Genomic DNA, 16,703 nt, shown 5'->3' with positions numbered 1-16,703 from the left:
CCTTCTCCAGCTCATTTTACAGATGAGAAAACTGAGGCAAACAGGGTGAAGTGGCTTGAACAGGATCACACAGCTAGTGGATGCCTGAGGTCAAATCTGAACTCAAGTCTTCCTGACTCCAGGCCCAGGGCTCTATCCATAGCACCACCTAGCTCCTAATTCTGCACAGTCCTAAGGCTCTGGATAGAGAGTAGCCGATCCTTTCTGGGAGATGGCCCTTCACCCTAGAATCTGGATCCTGGCGGGGCCATTTCAGTAAGCAAGTAGGCTTTTCTCATAGATTTGCTGTTTTATCATCTCATATCCTTGTCTTTCTCTAGGGGCTGTTGGCTCACTCACAAGGAGCTCAGCAAACTCATTATCTTCTCAACGCCACAAAATTGAAAACGAATACCGTAATGATAATGCCTTAAGTTGTCCAGCACTTCAAGAAGCCCCATTACATTCTATCATCTAATAGGCTCACAATATCCTGGGTCTAGAGCTGAAAGAGACCTCAAAGGCCATTTGGACCAACCACTTCATTTTACAGATGAGGAAACTGAGGTCAAGAGGGCCAGTGACTTGCTGGAGGGCAGGCAGGTCCTAGCAACAGAGCTGAGATTAGAACTTCTGTCCTGGGATTCCAGGGTTAGCCCATTTTTCACTATGCCATGCCCGACACAATTACCCCTGCAAGATCAAGACAGTAGGTGTTACTAACTCTTTCTGATAAATGAAGAAATTAAAAGTATAGCAGAAAAGCTATACTTGCCCTATAAGATCTGAAGCAAATCACTTAACCTTTCCAAGTCTCAGGTCTCAGTTTCTTCCTCTGTAAAATGAGGGAGTTGGATCAGATGACCCTGTGCAGTCCCTTCCAGGCCAACACCCATCTTCCTATGTGTGACCTTCAGCAAATTGCTAAATCTCTCTGGGCCTCAGTTTCCTCATCTATAAATAAGAGAAGTAGACTGGAGGGCCTCTGAGGTCCCTCTAGATCCATGAGCTTATAAAATTGCAAAAGGCTAAGGAACTCATTCAAAATCATGCGGCTTTATTGTTGTCATTCAGTCATTTTAGTCATGTCCAGTGCATTCAGGCATGACACCATTTGGGGTTCTCATGGCAAAGATATGGGAGTGGTTTGCCACTTGCTTCTCTAACTCATTTCACAGAAGAAGAAACTGAGGCCACCAAGGTTAAGTGACTTACGCAGGGTCACACAGCTAGTAAATATTTGAGGCCAGATTTGAACTCAGGAAGATGAGTCTTCCTCATTCCAAGCCCAGTGCTCTATCCACTGTGCCCCCATCCCATGGCTAGTAACTATCAGAAACGAGGTGAGAGCTGAAGTCTCTTGACTCCTAGGCGAGTGTTCCTTATGCCATAGCATAACATTGCCTCTGTTAACAGGGACATTCCATCTCTGAAAGTTGACCTGAATACCCAGTCTACCCTCAGTGCCTAGGTGTGTGTGTGTGTGTAGGTGTCCACACATGCACGTGTGCAGAATACAGATAATATGATCTCATAATCCATCTGCACCTTTGAAGCTGAATTTCCCAAAGCAGCCAGTCCCTGACTTTGTCCATCTGCCCCACAGTGTGACGGCATCACCCTGGACCTCGGGGGTACCTTGCTTGAGAGCATCGCCATACTCAACATCCCCAGTGCATATGGAGGCACCAACCTCTGGGGAGAGGACAAGAGGCAGCGGGGCATGTCCCTAGAAGAGAAGAAGAGTTCAGGGAACTCTCGGAGAACAACGATCACGGACCCCAAGGAGCTGAAGTTCTGTATCCAAGGTAAACTGCCATTCTAATAACACTCCCCATTGGCCAATGGCAGCTGGAGGATATCACTCATCGTGTTAGAGTTGGAAGGCCCCTCAAAAGGCAGTCAGGCCAAGGGGGAGGAACAGAGACTGCACCTGTGACTTCATGGATGTAGGAGAAACTCCCTCTACCAATGTAAATTGGCCCCTTCTTTAGAGAGTTGCCAAGAACACTGGTTAGGTGACTTTCCCAGGGTCACACAGCCAGCATGTACCAGAGTATGGAACTTACACCCGGGTCTTCCTAACTGTGAGTCCAGCTCAGTTAGTCAGTTGTATTGCCTCTCAAATTTCCTAATGAAATCTTGGGCGTCATTAAAAGAAACATAACAGCCAGAATATGGAAGGGGACCCAGGGGTGGGGAACCTCTGGCCCTCTAGGTCCTAAATGCAGTCCTTTGACTGAATCCAAACTTCACAGAACAAATCCCCTTAATGAAAGGATTTGATCTGTAAAACCTGGACTCAGTCAAAAGGCCCCACCCAAGGACCTAGAAGGCCACATGTGGCGGCAGCTTCCCCACCCCACCAACATCTGATTTGCAGAGATCCATTTTAGGAAGGATATCAGCAAGCAAAGACAGCTCGGTGTAGCAGATGGAGAACTGGTCTCAAAGTCAGAAAGACCTGGCTTCCAGTTCCATGACTGCTGTATCCTGGCTGTGTGACCCAAAGCCAAGAACAGTCTGGAGTTCTGAGTACCAAACTCTGAAGGGAACCAGAGGCCATGACCCGTAAGGAACACCTTAAGGCAACAGATACACTTAGACTTCAGAAGAGGACACTTAAGAGGGACAGGACAGTTTTCTCTGAATAAATAAAGGAATGGATGAAAAAGAATTTATTAAGCCATTAATTAAGTATTTGAAGGGCTATCCTGGGAAAGAGGCTGAGTCCAGAGGACAGAATGAGGAATAATAGGGTAGAAATGACAGAGTCAGATTTGGGCTCAATGTAAAAGCAAAACATCCTGCTAGGTCACCTTGGAAAGTGACAGGGTCCTGAAATCATAGACCAAGAGCTCCAGGGACCTCAAAGACCATTTAATCCAGTCCCCTCCTTTTACAGATGAGGAAACCGAGGCCCAGAGGGGTTAAATGGCTTGCCCAAAGTCCCCCAGGTAGTCAGCATCAGAGATAGTATTTGACCGGTCAGTCTGTTGAGCCCAACCCCCAAGGCTCCTCTTCTTCCAGTTCAACATTCCCAATTCCTTCAAGCAGGCATCCCATGGCATTTTGTTCCACTGTCTTCCCCATCTTGTTTGCTCATGGCTGACTATGCTCTAACTGGTCAATGTCTCTTCTCAAATACCTAGAGAAGAAAAGTCATCAGTTGACTGTCCTCTTTAGACAATGAAAATCTTTCCATCCCTTGAGGAAGTAGGGCTTCTGATCAGTTTCTGGTCAAATCAACTTCCCTTTTTCCTTGGAGTTTCTGAGTGCCTCTCTTCCCCTTCTTAAAGCAGGAGGTGACTGACCTAAGATGACACCATAGGCTAATTTGCCTTCCCAGTCACGTACAGGAAACTTCAAATCTATGTTCCCCTCTCAGACCCCATCCCTAGAATGTGCTTCCAGGGCTAAAAATGAATCCACTTCCCTTTCTTCCCTAGAGCGGCCATATAGGGAAGTGCTTAGCCTCAGGACCTTGTGTCTAATGAACTTTTCTCCACTGCTCTGAAATTCTGTGATCTGAGGAAGCCAAAATACAGCCTGACTCTTCCCCTTGAGCAAAATAACTGAGCAGAATTTCTTCAATAGCCCCTTGATTCCAATGCAAGAGACCCTAAGACTGTAAATGCAAAATTATGGCCCAACTGCTTTCAGTCAAAAAATGACCCCACTATATATAGTGAATGAGATCATTGCTGACACCAGGTTCCCTACCACTGAATGAAATGATCTCATTCATTACACTGGACTCATATCCCTTTTCACTTGGATGACAGTCAGGCGATCACCACCGCAACTACCCCAACTAGGAGACTGATGTAAAAGAGTAAGCCAGAACCCTCTGTGGGTTGAAAAAATCCACTGGTTCAACCTGAGGTGCTTGTCTGATAGGTTTGACATATGCTTTCTAGGACACTTCTCCAGTGCTGATTATTGTTTGCCTTAATTAGTCCTTAATTTTCTCAATTGAATGTAAGCTCCTTGAGAGCATGGACTGTTTCTTTTTTTTTTTCTTATCAGCCACTGGTGGCATAGTGGGGCAGCCAGGTAGCTTAGTGGACAGAGTACTGAGCTTGAAATCATGACTCATAGTCATGAGTTCAAATCCAGCCTCAGATATTAAGTAGCTGTGTGACCCTGGACAAGTCACTTAACTCTTTTGGCCTCAGTTTCCTCATCTGTAAAATGAGCTGGAGGAGGAAATAGGCAAACCACTCTAGTATCTTTACCAAGAAAACCCCAAATGGGGTTATGAAGAGTCAGTCACAACTGAAAAACAGCTAAACAAGAGATAATCTCAGATGGATGGCAGTAGAATGAAGGCGACCTGGGAAAGACTTCTTGGGGAAGACTGGATTTTAGCTGAGACTTGAAGGAAGCATGGAGGTGAGGAAGGAAAGAACGTCAAGCATGGGGAACAGCCAGGGTAACTACAGACTCAGGAGACTGTCATGTAGAAGGAACAGCAAGGAGGTCAATGTCACTAGAGAGTGGAATGGTGTGAGAAGACTGGAAAGGTAGGAAGGGGGCATGTTACGAAGGGCTTTAAAAACCAAACAGAGGAAGTTCCATTTGATCCCAAAGGCAACAGGGAGCCACTGGAGTAGACTGAATGGAGGGACGGAGTGACATAGTCAGACCTGCATTTTAGAAAGATCACTTTGACAGCTGAGAAGATGGTTTGGAGTGAGGAGAGACTTCAAGTAGGGAGATCAACCAGGAGGCTATTGCAATAGTCCAAGAATAAGGTCATGAGGGCTACACCCCAGGCTCCCTCAGTCTTACTCAGTGACTTGGTGTGTGCCCCTTTCAGGGCTCTGAACTAGGCCCTCATTTTTTTTCTCCCTATGCCTTCTCACTTGGTTACCTAATCAGCTCCCATGGGCATAATTATCATCTCAGATCTTTATATCTGGTCCTAGTCACTCTCTTCTGAACTCCAATCCCAAATCACATGACATGTCCATAAGAGAATTCGTTATATTCCAGCCCCCATTCTCCTTGCCCCCCATATCCCCCAACCCTCTCCAGAACTTCCCTATTCATTTCTGGGCTCTACTCTCTGGGCTCCTTTGACCACCATAGCCCCACAAGGCACTTGCTCTGCCCCTCCCTCTTCTACCTTCTTTTTGGATGTTGCCTTCCCCCATTAGAATATAAGTTCTTTGAGAACTATCTTTCTTTTGGCTTGCATTTGCATCCTTGACACTTAGCACCATGCCTGACTATACAATAAGCATTTAATAAATGCTTATTAACTTGTTGACTTGCACCAGAGTGTTGGCCACATCAGAGGAGAGAAGGAGGCATATACCAGAGATGTTACAAAGGTAGTCGTCCTTTGGTCAATACAATCATCAATAAGTCATCAAACGGTCCTTGGCAATAGACCAGACATGGGGTGGGTGGGTTAGAAAGAGTAAGGAGTCAAGGATGACACCTAGTTTGGGAGCCTGGGTGACTGAGAGGATGCTGGTCCTCTCCACAGTACCAAAGAAGTTTGGGAAAGGGTGTCGTTTGAGGGGAGAGAGGAGTTCAGTTTTGGACATGGTGAGCCCAAGATGTCTACTGGGCATCTGATTCAAGATGTCCATTAGATGTGAGACTGAAGGTCAAGAGAGGCCAGGACTGAATAAATAAGAATCAATAGCATAGAAGTGATCATTGACTCCATAGGCACTGATGAAATCACCAACTGAAATAGTTTAGAGGGAGAAGAGGAAAAGCTCAGGACAGAGCTTAAGCAGACTCTGCCTGGATTTGGCATTTGAAACATAACATGAATGCTCACTGCTGTCATTCACTGATCATCTCATTCTCCTCATTTTTCAGCGGAGTTTTGATAGAGATGGTCCTGGGGCAAGTTGCCATCCAGAGATTACTCTTATATTGAATGTTTCACAAATTATTACACAGGTAGATAAATTAACTGCTTATTTATAACTGAATACAAAGTATTGTGGTGCAAGCTTTGGTAGGCTCGCTGAAAGCATCCTTGGGACAATAACTCCAGTAGCAGACAGGATGACGGTGATTAAAGGTACCACATCCTATTACCACACGGTTTTGATTTCTTCTGCTACATCTCTGCGTTTTGAGAGCTCTTCATTCACATAGCTTAAAGGATTAAGGATAGTGGCATCTGGTTAAAAGCTGTTCTTAAATTTTATTCACAAAAGGAAAGCCATCATGCTATGGAAAACAGAAATTGACATCAAAAATGTATACATGTATAAAAGATGGTATATAAAAGCGTCTTTTAGCCAGTTAAAATGGCTACAGTCTCAGAAGAAACCAGCTTTAAGATGTACAAAGTATTTTACCCATACGTTATCTCATTGTATCCTCCCAGCCCTACTAGATAGGTGCCATTATTATCCCCACTTCACACAAAGAAACTGAGACTGAGAGAAATTAAGTGACTTGCCTAAGGTCACACAGGTAGTAACAGTGCCTGAGGCAGGATTTGAACTCAGATCTCCTTGACTTCAATTCTATCCTTTATGCCGCCTACTTCAGTGGTATGGGATGGATCAAATGCACAGTTGAGATGAAACCTAAAATACATAATCAGCAATTGTACAGATTGCTTTATATTTTGATAAAGCTCTCCTCCCAGAAAATGTTAACAGTAGTTGTAAGTTAAATTACTGAATCCACTTCTGTTAATGTATACTTTGGAGTGTTTTATGTTAAGCCTTTCTTGTGTGAGTGTGTAGGAATGAATTACCTGTCCCATCCCTGACTCATATAGTACATTGAGTAGCCTTTTGCTTCCTACCTTTTGGGGCACCCCTAGACTTATGAGCCTTTATCTAATTTGCTAAATTAAAATCATCCCAAGATAACAGCAAGGGCTTAACAAGCAGAAAACTATGAGGAAAAGGCAGAAACTCCTCTCACCAGAAGCCTGGCTCCCCAGGACTAAATCTGGTCCAAACCAGGCCTTGTCTGGACTTAATTTTAATCCACTTTCACAGTCAACCATTCCAGTATCTGCCTCAATCAACCATTCCTTCTGCCAGCCAACCCCAATCTGATGAGACACCAGGCCTCCTTTTTAATTCATCAGGTTGCCTGAGGAATTCATACATGTCCATCTTAGGGTATTCATTTGCCTAAGATCAGGAAAGAATAGATACAAAAAGGGAGGACCATTGGTGGGATCCCCATGGTAAAGAAGGACCATCATCACAACCAATCATGATACTACCTGGAGAGCATCAACAGATCCCCTTTTCAAAGAGGAGACTTGCCCTGATTCAGTGGCTCCTCCAGCTCAACAGTCAATAAGGATGCTCTTCACTGTCTCACAGCGTGAGTCCTAGGATTGCCAGTTACCCTTGGCTGGAGGCTGGCTCCCCAACTCCTACACCATCAATCAGAAAACCAAAAAGGATGGCTCTTGCTTCATGAGCAAGGCAAGAACAGAGATCCCTAGTGCCCCTTTTTCCTTTCTTGCTTCCAAGTGGCTAGTCCAACCTTCACAATTGACAGTAGGATGGTACTTTACAATTTACAAAACACTTTCCATGCATGATCGGGCCATCCACCATACCTAGAATACACTCCTTCCTCACTCCCGCCTCACAGGGCCCCTCTCTTCCTTTAAGATGCTCCATGGAGCCTTTCAGATCCCCTCACCTACAAGTGCCTCCCCGACGAACTATCTTGTCATTCCTTTGTATGTATTCTCTATATATTGATTCTGTAGACACTTACATATGTAGCTGTCTCCCCCATTAGACTGTAAGCTCTCTGGGAGTCAGGCCTGCTTCATTCTTTATTCTTATCCCATCATCTAACACAGTGCCTGGCATATTGTAGGTGACTAATAAATGCTTGTTAATTGAGGCATTTTCTCATCTGATTCTTGCAATGACCTTGCAAGGTAGAGAGTGGAAGTATTTTTATCTTTATCTTACGGATGGGGAAATGGAGACGGAGAGAGGTGAGGCAATGTTCCCAAGGGTACAGAGCTGGGAAGTGGCTAGGCCACAGTTTAAACTTGGGGCTTCAGATCCCAAACCCAGCCTTCTTGTCATTACCCGCTTAGCATCTGCCTCTCATGGCACAAACCCTCATAACCTGGGTTAGGAACCTTGAAGCTCTCCAAGCCTCATCCAGCAGCACTGACTGGCCAGCCCCAACACAACACAGGTCTTTGTTTCTTACATACTTCTAATGTTAGAGTTTATCCAATGTCAGTCAAATTTACTGGGGTAAGAGAGTGGGCCTCATAGGGGTTGTGGTGTGTAACTCCAACTCAACAAGAATTTACTTGGCACTGGGCTGGGATAAAAAAAGGCAAAACCAAAGCAGTCCCTGCTTCAAGGAGTTTGTAGTCTACAATGGGAGTACATGAAGCCTTTGAAATAAAACCCAACTTGGGGTGCTGATTGGCATAGGACTTGAGTGTGAATCCTGGCTCTACAACCTGTATGACCTAGGGCAAGTCCTTAGCCCCTCTGGACCTCAGCTTCTCTATCTGTAAAAGAAGAGGGTTTTAATGGTTTCCATTCCAGTTCTGGGTCTATAACCCTATGACCTTTCTGGATCTCAGCTTCCTCATCTATCAAATAAAGGGTTTGGAAAAGATAGCCCAAGGTCCATTCCGGCACCAACCTAGCATCCTGTGATGCCCAGTTCCACTAGGAGGCATTTTTCCAATAGCAATAACTCCCTTGCATGACCCATCTCTGCTCCTTCTTGCATCTTCACTCCTGGCAAGCACTTACAAACTGTGCGTGTAGCCAGTGGCCAGAGGAATGACTTGAAGCTACTGCCCAGTCCCACATGAAGCTAGTGACTTTGACCTCATTCGTTTGGCACTCCAGGCAAAGGAGCAAACCAATCACATTTATCCTTTGGGTGAGATACAGAAAACATCAAGTCTATGCCATTGACTGCTGAGAATTCGCTCAAGAGAGGGGAGAAGTCTTCTGTTTCCTGCCCCTATTGGCTGTTCCATATTAGAATCATATGCTATTTAATCCATCTTTCTTCTATCATCCGTGTGTGGATATAATTAATGGGGATCCTCGCCTCCAAAGTCGAGCGTGAAGAAACTGACACTAGCTGCCAAGAAGTCTCCAAATCCCAGTTCAGGAACCAACGGGCCAAGAGGGGGAAAATAATTATGAGACTATCATTCCATTGTGCTTTCCTGATCTCATTTCACTAGTGCTGAGCTAGAGCATAAAGCAGCCTGCTATGACTAAGAATCTGGCTTAAGCAGCTGGAGCAAGCATTCCCAAAGAGCTCTAGTCTTATAAACTTGACGATCACAGAGTATAATAGCTGGAAGAGACCTGGGAAGATCACAGAGTCTAGCTTTCTTATTTTATAGACAATAAACTACTGAAACATCCCACCCAACCCCACCCTGGGGAATGTAAGCTCTCTGAGGGGAGAAACTGTTTCCTTTTTGTCCTTGTGTCCAGAGCTCAGTGCCTGACACATAACAAATCCTTAATGAATACTTGTTGAATTGTGTGGTATGGCACAGTAAACAGAGGGCTGGGCGTCCAGTGAGGAAGACTCCTCTTCCTGCGTTCAAATCTGGCCTCAAATGCTTACTAGCTATGTGACCCTGGGTGTCCCTTAGTGTCTGCCTGTCGTGGCATAAACCCTCATAATCTGGGTTAAGATTCACTTGTTTGCCTCAGTTTCCTCATCTGTAAAATGAGCTGGGGGAGGAAATTGCAAACCCTTCCAGTATCTTTGCCAAGAAAACCCCAAATGGGGTCACGGAGAGTCAGATATGACTGAAACGACTACACAGCAATGGTACAGTCAATGAATTTTGGAAGAAAGGACCCGATTTTGCATCACAACTCTGTCACGTATTAACTGTTTGATTTTGGACAAATCCTTTCACTTCTGTGAATCTCAGTTTCCTCATCTGTAAAATGAGAGGATTAACCAATAAGGATAGACCTCTAAGGTCCTTTCCATCTTGAAATCTGTGATGCTGTGATACTATGACTTGAATTGAATTGAATCGGGAAGTAATTGGCCATAATCACATAGCCAGATAGGATTAGCTCCAGCTCAGCCTCTTCCCCAAAAGAATGTGAGCCCAGCATCAGGGGCTGAGAAGATGAAGGAGAAGCGGATAGAAACCCTTGTAAAATCATTTCTGTCAGGGCACAGTGTGGAATAAAGGAAAGATGTCTATATTTGGAATACTTGGTTCTCTAGATTCTGGGTTTGAATTCTGCCTTTGACATCTACTAGCTGAGCAACCATGGTCAAGTCACTTGATCTCTCTGACCCTTGGTTTCCTTATCTGTAAAATGAAAGACTTCAACCAACTGGCCCCTGTGGTCCCTCCCAGTTCTAAATCTAAATCCTAAGGCCCTGTGGTTGAATTCCAGCTCTGCCATTTACTCTCTGAATATTATCACTTAGCCATTCTGGGCCTCAGTTTCCCCCTCTGTAAAATGAGGAGGATGGACTATATGACCTTCAAGGTCCCTTCTGGCTCTAAATCTGTGATGCCACCATCCCATAGAAGTAGGGTGAATAAGGAGGGAATGTTCGTGTATGTGCCAGACACTATGCTAAGTAAGCCCTTTAAAATATATAGACACAGAACTGAACAGAACCAGAGCATAATAAAACAGAACAGGAGTAGTGGGACATCCATTCCAAGATTCAGGTGGGGAATGGGTATTTTAAAGGGGATAGAGGCTAAGGTCTGTGAAAGAGGTCTCATTTCAAATGGGCTTCTTTTCAGTGAAGAAGCCAGAAGAGGAAGGAAAGGAGGGAGGGGATCTAAGAAGATTCACTCTGGCCCTGAACAAGGGAATCTTCTCAATTCAGGATGGAGCTGATCTACAAGCCATTACTTCTCCCAGTGAGCTTTTCAGCCCAAAATAGAACCGTGGTGATTTTCCCCTGGCAACAGTTCCCACAACTTTGTCAGGAGTTCTTGCCTTAGTATTTCCCTGCCTTGGCTTTACCAAGGCCAGCCCAAGCACCCCTCATCTCTAGGCTTCCAAGCTCTCTAGCTTGTGGCAAAAATCCAAGCTAAAAATATTCTAAGCCTTGATTTAGGTGCTCCCTGGATCTGTTTAGGAACAAAAAGGAAAAAAAAAAGCACTAGGCACCTCCCACATACGAAGTTCTATGGCAATCAGAGATCTAGGGTTGGAAAGGACGTTAAAAGCCACAAAGTTCAGTCCACTCATTTTATAGATGAGAAAACTGAGGCCTAGAGAAGCCAAATAGCTTGCCCAGGATTTGAACAAGGTCATAGGATCATACAAAGTTTGAGTAAGAAGGCATCTCAGTGAGCATTTAGTCCAGTTCTTGTATTTTACAGATGATGAAACTGAGGCTCAGAGGGGTTGGTTAACTCACCTTAACACAGGTGATAAGTAGCAGAGACAGGATCTGATCCCATGTCACCAGTGGGGGTGCCCTGCGTCCTTGTCCGGGCTGCTTGACTGTTCAAAGGGTTTGAATTCAGTTGTGGCCAGCGGTACCACTTCTTCTGATGAGGGCCTTGCCTTCTGTCCTGCTAATATCCTCCAGGCTTTGCCATATACTTTGATCTATGACCCTGAAGTCATTCGAAACCCACCTCTTCTCAAAAGTCATTTAAATTACTCAAGTAACCAAAGCACCACTGGGCCTTGCCATCCAGCTTCCTGCTTTATGCTTAGAATTTTCCCTCTGCCCTGAAGCTAAACTTTTTTTGTGTGTTATCTCCTCCATTTAGAGTGTGAGTTCCTTGAGAGATCATTTTCTCTTTGTAACTCCAAAGCTTAGCAAAGTGTTTGACATAAAGCAAACCCTTAGTAATTGCTTTTTCATTCATTCATTCATTCATTCATTCATTCATTCATTCATTCATTCATTCATTCATGTCTGCTGGCTCCATGCCCTGCCTTCTAGGTGCTTACAGTCTAATTGGAGAGATTAGAAATAGACAGCCTTTTTATAAAACCCTATAGTACAAAGACAACATGTACCTGATGAAAGGTAACAAATATTCAGAGGAATGAGAGCTCACTTCTGACTGGGATGTTCAGGGAAGACTTCAGGAGAGAGGACAGACTTGAGCCAACTCTTTAAAAATGGGTAGAATGTTAAAAGATGGATAAGGCCCCCAGAAAAGATATTCTGGGCAGGAGGAGGAGCATGAGTAAGTAATAAGTCATGTTCCTGTAGCATCTTCATCACAACCACTTGGTGAGATAAGTAGGACAGGTATTATCATCCCCATCTTACCAAAGTGGTAACAGGCTCTCAGAGCCTAAGGGTCTTTGTTATAAGAGAGACCTCAAAAGATACCCAGTACAACCAAATTACAGCAGATGAAGACACTGACACCCAAGGAGCAGAAGTTACTTGCTCAAGGTTACACAGCTAGTATTTGGAGTAGGATTTAAACCCAGATTCTCTGAGTCCAAAGCCAGCGTCCTACCCTCTACATTAGTCATGCTGCCTGAAGGCCAAGTGGTGGAGAAAGATGGAAGCATGTTCTGGAGAGTAGTGACTTTGCTACAGTGGCAAACTTATTTAGGAGACTAAGTGGGAGACAAGGCTGTAAAGGGAGGTTTGGGTCAGACTGTGGAGGGCCTTGAGGGCCAAGCTAAAGAAGTCAGATTTTATCATGTAGGCAACTGGGAGCCATCGGAGGCTTTTGAGAGAGAGAGATGCTCAGAACAGAGCTTTAGGAAGAAGACTCTGGAAATAATTATTGGAGAAGGAAGAGAACAGGATAAGGGACCACTTAAGAGGCATCACGTGAGAAGATATCTCTCCTTATTTCTTCATAGAGGTGGAGTACTATGGGTGTGGAACACTACATATACTGCCATACTCCTTTGATATTCTGGTTCATTTTACAGTACTTTTTTCTTCTTTATTCTTTGTTATGCAGGACGGCTGTCTGGGAGGGGAAGACAGGAGGGATGTATTGAGAAATGAACCTGATGGCAAAATAAAGGATATTTTTAAAATGAATTTTGAAAGGCTATTGCAATAGCACATGGATGAGGGGATAAGAACATGGTGATGGCACCGGGAATGGTAGGGATGATAATAGTTAGCATTCCTATAGCATTTAAGGTTTATAAAGCACTTTAAGTGCATTATTTCATTCGATCCTCACAACAACCCTATGAGATAGGTGATGTTATTCTCACCATTTTACAGATGAGGAAACTGAGGCTAAGAAAGGTGATGTGTCTTGTCCAAGGTCGCATGTCTGAAGGTGGATTTGAGCTCAAGTCTTCCTGACTCCAAGGCCAGAGCTCTAGCCACTGTACCACATTAGAAATAGTTCAGAGGGTTGATTGATGGTTAAGGGGAAATTGGTGAACACAAAGCTGACTCTGATATTTCTAATCCAAGTAACCCAAAGCTCTCATTCTACCTTCATTAATACCTCCTCCGTGCTCCCAGTGAATTAAAAGAGAGTGGCCCATCAGACCCCTGGGCAGGAAGGAGGGGAGGAAAAGGCCAACTCTTAGAAGCCACTTCAGAAATTCGGTGATTGAATGCATGAACGAATGAAAAAGCATTTAGTGAATTCCTGCTATGTAGGAGTCCCAGCGCTGGGTGTGGGGTGCAGAGGGAAAAGTGAATCACTTCCTGCCCTCAAGGAGTTTACATTCTAGTGGAGGAGAAGAATCTACACAGGGAGTGATGGACGAAAGGGAGCTTTGGTGGAGGCACCACCAAGGATGTTAAGTAGGACCACTGGGCATTCACTTTCAGTGGTGCTGGTGGTACTGACTCGACTCCTGTTTCTAGCAATTTTCCTCCTGCTCCCCACGACAACCCCACATTCCCTCTCACTGTTCTCTGAGCACTTTCTATAGCGGCCGAACTGGCCTCACTGCCCTTCTCCAAATCTGTCCCTACTTTCCCAAGTCCGTGCTTTAGTTCATGCAGGTCCCTCCACCTGGCACGTTCTCCCCCAGTCCAACCCTTCTGGGCCAATTTCCACCCACCCATCAAGGTCCACTTCAAACTGCATCTTATTCCAAGAACATTTTGCATCCCTTCTGAAAATGTGAGTTGTTGCTACCAGATCCAACAAAATCTGAGAATGAATGAAGCCATGTGGTCTAAGGATTGGGCAGAAGACTCTAGTGCTCTGCAAAAAGGGCCAGTTTAAGTACCCCAGAGCTCAATCAACAGAAGTTACAGTAGGCAGCTTCTCCCTGGCATGAACATGCTCTTAATGCCTGGGAACATGAAGTGAGCCAGACATCGCTGCTTACTCTAAATCATGGCATCCTGTATCTAGAGCTAGAATGGACCTCGGAGGACATCTAATCCACCCTCCACATGTTACAGATGAGAAAACTGAGGCACAGAGAGGCAATGTGACTTGCCCAAGGTCATACAAGTAGTAAGCAGCTGAGCTGGGAATTGATCTCAGGTCCTGTCTCCAAATCCGGCAGCTTCCCGCAGCTACTGCTCACAGCCTTTCTGCTCAGAGGAGACAGTTCTCTCTCCATGGCAGATAACAATATTGCTACTGAACTATAACTCTTCTCCACCCTAAAACTAAGAAGCCCTATTGTACTATTGTTCAGATAATCACCTACTTATGCAGGGCGGTGCCCAGGCAAGGGTCTCTGAGGTGTCCCTGGGCCAAGAAAAGAGCAGCTGCCAGCCACAAGAAGTAGCAGCTGCCAAGCAAATGCAGGAGGAAGGGAGAGGTCTAGATTTAGAGGAAGGGTGGAGGAGTGTGTGGACCAAGTGCAGTGGACCAGGCCTTGCCCTGGCAAACCTGACTTCTTTCCTCTTTCAGGAGGGCCCCATTGAAGGAACTAGCCTCCGTCTGGAGAAGCTCATAGGTCTCTGGGAGCCAGGCAGGTAGATTGTTTTAACTCCTGCAACCCCATAGGCTTTGTCACTGTTTGTTTATTACATGTTTGTTGAATTGACATTGACATTGAACAATGTGAATACGACTAGAGGGGAAAAGAGAGGAAATCCCCTGCCCTCAAGCAGCTTGAAGTCTAGGGGACAAGACATGTACACTCATAGTCAAAAAAACAGGAGAATGTGAAAGTATCAATATCCAATTTGACAAATGTGTAATAAGCACTGTGTGTAATATGCAGATAGTGAGTGGCAGACTGCTTTGTAGTCAGAAAGACCTGGGTTCAAATCCTGCCTCTCAGTCCCCACCCCCAATAACTATCAAGGCTAAGTTAGAAAAGCTGCAGATCTGCATCACTGGAGATTCTTTATATCAATGAAATCAGAAGTCCAAACCAAAGAAAATTTCCAGAGTGAACACAGTGTCCTAGGGATACAGAGAAAAAAACATGAAGCAATTCCTGCTCTCAAGGAGTTTACATTCTACTGGGGGAAATGACATAGAATCATAGACAGAGTTGGCACGGACTTCATCTAGTCTGACACCCTCATTTTACAGTTGAGGAAACTGAAGCCCAGGGAGGTGAGATGATCTGTCCAAGGTCACACAGGCTTTGCACAGACAGAGCTAGGATTTGAAACCAGTTCCTCTGGCCCCAAATACAACATTCTTCCCATGCCTTGTGTAAACAGAGAAGTAATGGGAAAAAAAGATATGTACATGATAATATAACTTGAATTTTGGGTATGCTAACAGCTGGAGGAATCAGGAAAGGCCTCTTGTCAAACATGGCCCTTGAGCTGCAAAGGGAGAGAGGAGTCCCAAGAGGTGGAGGTGAGGAAGGAGGGCATTCCACACCTGGGGAGCACCCTGTGCAAAGGGATAGGGGCAGGACAGCAAGTGGACGAGTTTGACTGGACCGTGGCATCTATAAGGAGGAGTAATGTACAATCAGCCTGGGAAAATAGATTGGGGCCACGACGTAAAGAGTTTTAAATGCAAAATCAAGGACGATGTACTATCTTGAGGCAATAGGGAAGCAGTGAAGCTTATTGAGCAGGAGAATGAAATGGTGAGATTTGTTCTTCAGAAGCATCAGTTTGGCAGCTGCTGGGAGGATAGATTGGGGAGAGGAGAAGCTGGATGCAGAGAGATGATTCTGGGCCATCATGTTTGGTTTGTAGTGCAGGTGTGCTGGTGGGAAGAGCAAAGACAGAAACAGAGTACATGGGAGCATCCTACTATAAGCAGTGGGTGGACCTCAGCATTAACCTGTGCCCTCTTAACCATGGCCCTGTCACCTGGGTTGAGACAGAGATCGGTGCAGAAGAGGTAGGGCCAGCCTAAGTCAATCAAGAAACATTTATGTATTTTTTGTATTATATTATATTTATATACATATAAAATTATATATTATATATATAATACAATTACATATATATTATATGCCTTTTGTATGCTAGGCACTATGCTAAGTGTCTAAGGTGAGAAACCAGATGCTTCATAAAGTCTTGCTGAATTGCTTTGAATTTAATTGACTTTTCTACCCACTCTCACCTCTCATCATCTGTTATGTTTCCATCTTTTATGTGTTGTCTTATCCTTTAGAATGTGAACTCCTGAAGAGCAGGGACTGCCTTGGTTCTAATTTGTATCCCTAGCACATAGTAAGTGCTTAATAAATGCTTTGTCACTTACCCACTCATTCATTTGTTCATTTGTTCATTCATTCATTCCTGTTGTGTGTTCTGAATATGGACTGGTTTTGACTCCAGTTACACATGTTCTATGTGCCCTGCCTTCAACACTAAGGTAGGATACAATTGCAGGGGCTCACCAATAATTGACCTCTCTTCTTGCA

At 44.6% G+C, this 16,703-nt stretch overlaps 1 protein-coding gene across 1 annotated transcript in view; it reads left to right on the top strand.

Annotated features, from left to right (window-relative positions):
• LOC144454057 (diacylglycerol kinase beta-like) overlaps nucleotides 1-16,703 on the top strand; it is a 139,342-nt gene that overhangs the window by 96,144 nt on the left and 26,495 nt on the right. Inside the window, exon 10 of the mRNA XM_078154692.1 lies at nucleotides 1,586-1,787. Coding sequence (XP_078010818.1) covers nucleotides 1,586-1,787 — 202 coding nt within the window. The remainder of the gene's footprint in view (nucleotides 1-1,585; nucleotides 1,788-16,703) is intronic.

Source organism: Phascolarctos cinereus, unplaced genomic scaffold (assembly GCF_003287225.1).
Source record: "Phascolarctos cinereus isolate Bilbo 61053 unplaced genomic scaffold, phaCin_HiC Scaffold_5;HRSCAF=322, whole genome shotgun sequence".
NCBI classification, from domain to species: Eukaryota; Metazoa; Chordata; class Mammalia; order Diprotodontia; family Phascolarctidae; genus Phascolarctos; species Phascolarctos cinereus.
The sequence above is the reverse complement of the archived record's forward strand: the minus strand, read 5'-3'. Positions and strand labels throughout refer to the sequence as shown.